We start from the raw sequence: 8,977 nt of genomic DNA, 5'->3' as shown, positions 1-8,977 counted from the left end.
GTGCTCTATAAATGCCTTAGGTACCCACGTCCTCATTTCCTGTTCAAAGAACAACCTTAAAATCTAGGCCCTCCAACGGTCATAACTCCTGCCGTGATTGGTCCACATAGATGGTGGACCAGTAGCATCAAAATACAGCCCCCCGCTTGCCTTTTCCTAGGCAGATGATCAAGCAAGCACCCCCATCTCAAAGACTGCCACACATCAGTTCTCAGCTTAGAGAACTCCTTTCTTATGTATATCATGGAAGGGAAGATGCAACAACACAAACGAGAGCAAACGAGAGCTTTGGTTATTTCATTTAGGTTGCGTTTGGATGCACAAGTGAGGCAAATTGCGAACATTCAGTTTAATCAGAAGGGAAATTGACAAATGATTTTGCTTAGCATTCAAGCTGTAGTTACGTTCCTTCCAAGTCCAACTTGAAGTTAGCAAAATTTACATTGAAGCCCCGTCCATGAAAATTTGGTTATTTTCATTTTTTCTAGAATAACAATTGCAATTCAATTGAATAGTGCATCCAAACATGATTAACAATGGAAGCAGAACAATCTCAAGCCTGTAAAGTTTCATGGACGGTGCTGTCACATTCAGCTACCTCGCCAAGATCTCAATAGGGTTCTAAAATATGATGGCAAGGCAAGGTAAAAAGGCCTCAGAACCAGGAGAACAACTTCCATACTCTATCAGAATGTGACGGTTGATATGCAGCTGCTAAAGAATTGTGCACGTCACACAACTATAATGAAACCGTCCAAATTGTGAGCCCTGAGTTTAGATCTAGAACTGAGCCAAGGGTGGGCGTGACGAGGCTGATCACTGTCTTCCTTGAACGATAAACACCTTAAATCTACAAGATTCGAGTCCCAAATCTATTGGAGAAATAAAGAAATTTTTATTCAAAGCCTCCTAAAATAAACAAGTTTGCATTCTTAAATAACCTTGAACAAATCCTAAGACATAATTAGATAATATCTAAACAAATAAGGAAACTAAAACTGAAAAGCATGCAAATTTCCGTATTCCGTCAATCGATCGGTCAACTTGTCGACTTAGAGCACAAACATCCAGAGACTAAAATCCATAAAATTGAATTTGTTCCGGTTGATCAACCTGACCCGTCGATCAATCGAACTGAGCAAAAAAGTATCCAACAAACTTTTCATCTAAATTTGAATTTCCATCGACTGATCGATCAATTGACTCAACTGGTCTGCTTGATCGACCTCGATCGATCGAACTATGCTGACTTTTGTTAATTTCCTTCTTGGACTTTTTCTAGTCAGATCTCCTCCACTTGAAGAAAAAAAAAAAAACTCATCCTTGATTTATCCTTTGATTCCAGTTCATGATACTCATACAAGTCCACCATGTTGGATGTGCTTGAGATCCCCACATTGTCAGAAAGATCAACGACATAAGCGTTGTCATTGATCTTGCGAAGTTTAGGTACCAGTCCAATCTTCTTATTTTTTAGTTTGTTGCATGTCTCAGTTGGAAATCTTTTCTTATATAGGTGAACCATAACATTGTTTCCCACATTGAGCACCTTCAAACGCCAATTTGTGTCAGTCCTTTCCTTGTACTTGTCGCTAGATGCTTTCAACTGGGCCTGAATGTTAGTATGTATTCTTATGATTTAGTCTATTATATGTTCTGCAACAACACTCACGCCTGGTAGCTTGGGCAATGGAACGAAATCAAGAGTATGTTTAGGTACTTGTCTGTACACAATTTTAAATAGAGACTTGCTAGTGGAATGATTATGCATATTGTTGAACGCAAGTTCCACTTGAGCCAAGGCAAAATCTCATTGTTTGAGCTTATTACCCGAGATGCATCATATAAGGTTCTTGAATGTACAATTCACCACCTCGGTTTGCCCATTTTTCTGTGGATGATATGCACTATTGAACTGTAGCTTGGTGTCAAATCACATCCACAAAGTCCTCCAAAAGTGACTGAGGAATCTAGTGTCATGATCTGAGGCAATAGATTTTGGGACTCCATGTAGTTGAATAACTTCTCGGAAGAACAAATTTGCAACATGTGTAACATCGTAGGTCTTCTTGCACGGTATGAAATGAGTTATCTTGAAGAATCGGTCGATCATGACAAAAATTGATTCCATTCCACGCTGGATCCATGGGAGACCTAGTACAAAGTCTATAGACAAATCTTCCCAAGGGCCTTCAAGGACAGGCAATTGAGTGTACAAGCTTGTGTTTTGTGACTGCCACTTGGATGCCTAACATGTATGACATCGTTGCATTTCTTTTCCCACATCCTACTTCAGTTGTGGCCAATATTAATCTGAGTTATCTTTCAAAAAAAAAAAATATGCAGTCATGAGGTGTGCGTTTTTTTTTTTTTTTTGGAAAGATAACTTAGATTAATATTAAAAATGCAAAAGAGGAAACAAAACAAAAAGGAAAGAAAGGAAAACTACATATCCACCGAGAGAGCAGATCACATTACGCGCCCAAAAAAAGAAGATCATAGTTGTTAAGAGACTCGACTTGCGTAGCCCATTCGACAATAAAACTTTTTAGCTCTAGAGGATGTGGCCTACAGAGTTGGCGGTATCCCTGAAACACCTGTCATTCCTTTCCTCTCAAACAGCCCACTAGATTGCCAAAAGGGCCATTTTCCACAGCCTGGACCGCAGCTTACCAAGCTTTGCCCATGCCACGCATGAAAAAGCGAAACCACAGTATCATGGAAGCACTAATAGACACCAAACCGGGCACAAAAATTGTCCCAAATAGAGGAGATAAAGGGACAATGGAGCAGCAGATGGTCCACAGATTCTTCCGATCACATACAAGACAAGCAGATGTTCACCAAACACATTCCTTTCTTCCTCAGATTATCGACAGTCAAGATCCTTTTCTTTGTGACCAACCATCTGAAGGCAATGATCTTGGGAGGAACCGGATACTTCCAAATTTGCTTGCAGTGGGGTATGTTGGAAGAAAGAGGACAGTTAAGCTGGCTATAAAGAGATCTCACTGAAAATTTGCTGGATTTGGAATTCAACCAGATCAGAATGTCTTCCATAGAGGGATCAGGGGAGACCTTTTGGATGCAATCAAGGAGGTTCACGAATTCCTGGATTGTGTGATTGTATGTGATCACATACATATCAAATATTGCAAACAATGCCTGAGTGTCTGCATATCAACTATCACACTCTGTTAGAGTAGTTTTGTTTTTTTTTTTTTTTTTTTTTTTTTTTTTTTTTTTTAATGCTAGTGGGACTTGGCCAGATATGCCTGCACCATGTAGACTCCCTGGCCCATAAATCAGGCTAATCTAGTGGGCCACCCATGCATGTTGAACATTGGCTATCAGTCAATATTGTTCGATCATCCACTTCTTTTGCACAAATTGTGGTCCCCCCAGCGACCAAGAGACCAGAATTTGACCAACACACTATACCATATGTTATGAAAAGCTCAAACAATCAAATAGCAATCTCAATCTCACCTGTTGAAACATAAATTTAAGTTAGGCCGGTCCTCCCAGCCAGGCAATGCCCCTCGCACCGAATCCAATGTAAAGCCACAAACCTGCATGCTATATCACCCATCTGATTGTTGGAAGTCACAGAAAAAAGAGAGAAACAACACTTTACATGTGCCCAGAACACGCTTCCCTCTCACTCCTCGAGGCTGTTTCCAACTTCGATCTCTAGGAGCCGCTCAACGGGTTATGGGCACATGTGGGCCTGGGTTCGCTAGGAGCATTCACTAGAGCATATTGGACATGAGTTCGTTTGGAACCCCAGAACCTTTGCACATGGACTATACTAAGGCAAGATAACAGGTATGTGAACCAAGAGAAAATGGATAACGGAATGTTTGGATGCACCTTCAAATTGTGGTTGGCTGGTATTCCAGGCCACACCTAAACCTGACCTAATTGTTAAACAGGTCACAAATCACAACACCAACCTAATCCATATATAAATGTGTCAATCCAAACTCAACCCACATTAACCATTGAACTAAAACGTAGGAATATTATCATTTTGCATAGAAAATATAAAAACATAAACAACATATTTCGAACTCTTAATGAAATATAAAACCAAATCCGTATTATAATTCAAATTACAACAACCATCACGGGTTTTTTAACTTGGAGAAATGCTCTAGTGCTCTCAAAGCACCATTGAGTTTTGCTCCTAAGTGCTCTCAAAGCACTATAAGTTATAGTGCTCCTAGTTGCATCAGTTCAGTTAGACAATCCAATCCAATCAACTGATATGTACTTTCCATCTAGTCCAAAACACATTTCCAAGGCTACCATGCAAAGATTGCAATAATTTGATGTCCAATCCATCCTTGGTTTGGCCTCCTTTTCTATGGCGATCCTTTTTCTAGGCCATAGATGGGATGTCTCCGGTTGCCTAACAAAAGTGATTCTTTAGAACCATAAGCAATCCATGATGGTCTCTAAGAAATACATGGATCAAATTGTTTATTAGACCTATTTTTGTGTAAATGATCTTGATGGTCCATTTTAAACACCATTCATTGAATAATTAATATTCATCAAATTAGTGTCTTGCTTGCATGGTTGCCCATGAAATGAGCGTCACACTAGTGAACAATCTACATCAATGAATTGGATAGTCCAAGTGTCCTGATGAAGTGCTGTTTGGTTTTCCAATTTCCTATGAAATGCAAAGTAAATGAGCCATTACTATCTTTTCTAGGTGTTTTTTTTTAACAGGAATTATGGCTTGTAAACTGAGAGTTAAATACACTTTGTATATGAAGTTGGTAAAGTAAATTGTAATCATTACATTTTCACACGATAAAATTACCATTTTTCGAGTGATTTATGGGTGAAACAAACCCTATGGCAAAATCATCATTGCAGTCAAATGTAAGTGATGTCACCGTACAATTACAATTACAGGAGCAAACAATCATTACCCATTTACAGCCATTTACATTTGTAATTGGAAAACCAAATGAACCCTACCCTCCCCATCAATGGTTCAACAAATGGACTGCTCCTCCGATCCATAGAGCCATAAAGCTTAGGGGACTTGCCAACAAAGGGATCCTCCAATTGGAGTGATTTTTGCCCCCAAGCTTGCCCCTATTGTATGAATGAATGACCAATTCAAATCAACGATTGATTGTCCCATGTGCCATTTGAGAGCTTAGGGGACCGTCCCGTGTGCCATTTGAGAGCTCAGGGGACGTTGCTAACCTCCCCACCTTCTTGGGCAGCTTTATTCATCATAGTCCTTAACAATAATGAAACCAAACTCAAGAACTTAAAGAAGATCACATAAAGTAAAGGAAAGTTCAACAACCTAAAAGGAAGAGCAAGTCAGCAAACTTCCAGAGACAGCATAAAAAGCACACAACAAACCAATGAAAAACATAGTCCTTAAACGATAAGGAAGCCAAAGTCTGGCAAACTTCAACAGGATCACCTGAAGTGAAACCAGATTTATTGAACACACACAAAGCGAGAATAATGTTTAGCAAACTTCCCAAGTAAGCTTGCTCACGCTACCATTGATGGACAAACACGCCGCTGCTTCTGAGAGCTTTAAAGAGGCTTGAGCAATCCCCACCAGTTGCAACTTGACCATCGGTGCTGTTTGTGCAGCGAAGAAAAAGCTCATCAACAAGGCATATAGCTCCACTCTCGAATAATTCATGTAGAAGTTTCAGTCCCACTCCTCCAGCATCCATTTTCAGAACCACGAAAGTACCTTTTCCCACAGTTCTTTTAAACCAGCCAAGAAAATCAAACCCTTCGGGTGCATCATTCGGTGATGGACCCAATTGTGGGACAGTATCGAGATCAGCTGTAGCCCAATTTTCTGACAGACCAGGATAATAAACAAAGGTAATGCCAGTGTTTCCAACATAGGAGGAGAGATGGGATGAATTGTGATCTACGGCATAAATGTCAAAGGCTCGAGATTGTGCAGGATAGAACGGCAGGAACCAATTTGCAATGCTGGAATTAGCAAACTCCCCCACCCCGACATCGATATAGATTAACTGGTTTCGATTGGAGATGTTCAGAAATTTTGGCAGATAGGAAAACCTCTCATTGGTCCCCATCAGTTTCTCCCTCACAAGAGGCTCCAGATGTTTGATAAAAGGCTTATTGTTTGTAATAGAAGAGCAATCATTGGGAAGGCGGTAATGATCAAACGAACAAAAATCACTGCATCTTTTCTTGAAGACCACCAATGCAAAGGAGTTGAAGCCACGCACGTGGACGACATCAGAGCTTTTCAGGAATAACGAAATCGGTGTCGCAGTAAGAATCAAGCTACCAGGGCTAGAACTAGCAACACCCACGAGCATCGCACCAACGCCACCTGGTTTCAAGACCCGCTCGATCTCAAGCACAGGGAGAGCAGGGATCAGAGCCGTATCAAGTTCCCTAGAGAAGACAAAGTCGAAAGAATTATCCCCAAATGGGAGATTGGAGGCAAACCTTTTCCTCCCCATGAAGGAAAATGGGTGTCGTTTGACCATGGAAACGTCAGAGATTCCCATTCCTTGCAACACAGAAACAGCAGCTGCTGATCCTTCCCCTACGGAGAGAGCTTTCGCACAGGGGCCCAACAGTTTCATATCCAGAAGCTCTCGAAACACGTCAGATGTGACATTCACCTTTTCATCACATGACATTTGCGAATCCAGAAGAGGAACAACATGGAAGGGAATTAGTTTGAGAAACCGACCCTGAAAGAGGTCCATATTGGAAGTGCAGTTGCTAGCATTCGCTGCAAAGAGCTCAGCCATATCTACATCTGAAACAAATTTCAGGAAAGGAAGCATTGCCACTGCTGTTACGATCATCAAAATACGAAGCAGGACGCGTCTAGCTAAGAACCCATGAAGCATATTAAATGTAGAAACCTTAAAAGCCATGTTCTTTTTCAATCAATCTACTTCGACGCAACTTGCAGTTTTCTGAATAGTTTTTTTTTTTTCCCAGCAGAGAACTCAAATATTTCAGATGGAGGAAAATCCAACCCGAGGAAAGATCCAAAATTCCCCTTCAAAAGTTCACGGAAGTTCAGAGACTGGGATATCTTTCTGTAGCTGAATAAGTCGATTCTTTCACAATGCCGCTCGAACCCTAACTAAATTCAGAAATCTCGATTTTCTTCTTCAGCCGAAACATTGAATCTTTCACAACTTTCATCGAACGCTCAAATATATTTCTGAAATTGAGGATATTTCCCATCAGAAACATCGAATCTTTTACAAATTCTGCTTGAATCTCTAATATCCGAAATTGGGTTTTTGGGATATTTAGAAGGGAAAAGGGCGGGAGAAATCAACCGGATAACGCCATGATATCTTTCTTTCTCTCCGAAAACAGTACATTTGCAGCGGGGCGATGCGAGGATCGACGATTTGGAAATTTCCGCGTCCCGAAAGGAAAAGGATTGGATCTTTCGAAAAGGAGGGGGTTAAAAACCCAAATCAAAGAGGAATTTCACAAGAAATGGGAGAGAGGAGGAGATTAGCGAGTACAGAACCTGGAAGAGGTGTGATTACCACCCACGAGGAGAGATCCCTGAGATTTCTGAAAACCGAACATAAGCCTCTCTCGAGCCATCCTCCGCATCGGCTCGAACTGCGGCCGAGCCCCCATCTTCCAACGGTCGGATCGCATCTCCCTTTCTCTTTCTCTCTTTCCCTTTCTACATTTCCCACGGAGGAGGAGAAGAAGGAAACCCTAGAAAGATTAAATTAGGGTTAGGGTTTTCGGAGGAAGGAGAAGTGCTGGATAGAGCGAGCGAGGGCGAGAGCGAGAGCGAGAGAGAGGCGAACTGCAAATCGCCTGCGGCGGATTCGACGTGTAAATAGCTGCACTACTTCCTCATACGCTAGTCCGCGGCATTTTGAAAAAAAATGGAAGTGACTCTTTAACCGTACACGTGGCATTGTTGTATGGAATCGGACGTCAAAATCTGCAAAATGTAGATGTAGCATAAACGAAAATTTTCACTTGGAAAATGATGTTAATCATCTGATTTTCACCTTTGAATTTGGATCAATCAGTATTTTACTTTTAACCGTCCACTGATAGATATTAAGTAGAAGGTTAGGATTTGTTGATCAGTATGATTTTAGAGATACCATCAATCCACTAAGGGACCCACAATATTCATGATATGGATTTCTCTACATCAGTTCGGATCGTGAGGGACCGTGTCGCCAACATTTTCAAATCGTGCTGAACTAATATACGAGTCTAGCGGACGCGGATTTCCTGCACTGGGATGCTAGGTGGGGTCACCCTATTATCTTTTAGAAATCTAAACCGTTCATCCGTTTTGAGAGATTATTTTAAGGCACTGAACTGAAAATTAGGTGGATCTAAAAGTCAAGCGGATAACACGAGAAGAAAAAGTGGATTCAATGATCACCATTGAAATATTTGTATGGCCATAAAAGTTTTATATAAGATTAAATTGTTGCGTTTTCACTTCATCCCAGCAGTAATGACCTTATAAACGGTTAGGATGACATATAAACAACCGTAGCCTAATTTTTATTCTTGTGTAATACACGTGAGTTATGGATCACCCGTTTTTTTTTTCTTTTTTTTTTTTTCTTTTTTTCACATGTCAAAATGAGCTCGCAGATGTACCGGAGGGGTTTCTCACAAAAATGACGGTGGCTCCACCTAACATCCAAGTCTAGCCATCAAGAAGGCAAACGGATTGGCTACTCCCCAGCCAATGGCTGATGGTCAGTGCGCTGTGGGCCCCACTATGAAGTATGTGTTTCATCCATGCCGTCCATCTAGTTTTCTAGATCATTTTAGTGTTGAGATCAAAAATGAAGTATATACGAATCTCAAGTGGACCACAAGAAACAATGTTGAATGAATGTCAACCATTAAAAATTTTTCGGGCCCATAAAAGTTTTGGATCAAGTTGATATTTGTTTTTTCCCTTCATCCAGGT

At 40.8% G+C, this 8,977-nt stretch overlaps 1 protein-coding gene across 1 annotated transcript; it reads right to left on the bottom strand.

Annotated features, from left to right (window-relative positions):
• Positions 1 to 5,288: 5,288 nt before the first annotated feature.
• On the bottom strand, positions 5,289 to 7,854 carry LOC131245986 (uncharacterized). The gene is made up of 2 exons (XM_058245821.1): positions 7,541 to 7,854; positions 5,289 to 7,219 (listed from the first exon to the last, which is right to left on the bottom strand). Exon 2 carries the CDS (start codon positions 6,921 to 6,923, stop codon positions 5,538 to 5,540), a length of 1,386 nt encoding a protein of 461 aa, XP_058101804.1. The 5' UTR covers positions 6,924 to 7,219; positions 7,541 to 7,854; the 3' UTR covers positions 5,289 to 5,537.
• Between the last annotated feature and the right edge of the window lie 1,123 nt (positions 7,855 to 8,977).

This window comes from Magnolia sinica, chromosome 5 (assembly GCF_029962835.1).
Source record: "Magnolia sinica isolate HGM2019 chromosome 5, MsV1, whole genome shotgun sequence".
In the NCBI taxonomy this organism is placed as follows: Eukaryota; Viridiplantae; Streptophyta; class Magnoliopsida; order Magnoliales; family Magnoliaceae; genus Magnolia; species Magnolia sinica.
Note: the sequence above shows the minus strand (reverse complement) of the source record. Positions and strands in the feature narration are given on the sequence as shown.

Coding starts and splice junctions, on each gene's coding strand:
- LOC131245986 (XM_058245821.1), bottom strand. CDS start 6,923: ATGGCTTTTAAGGTTTCTACATTTAATATGCTTCATGGGTTCTTAGCT.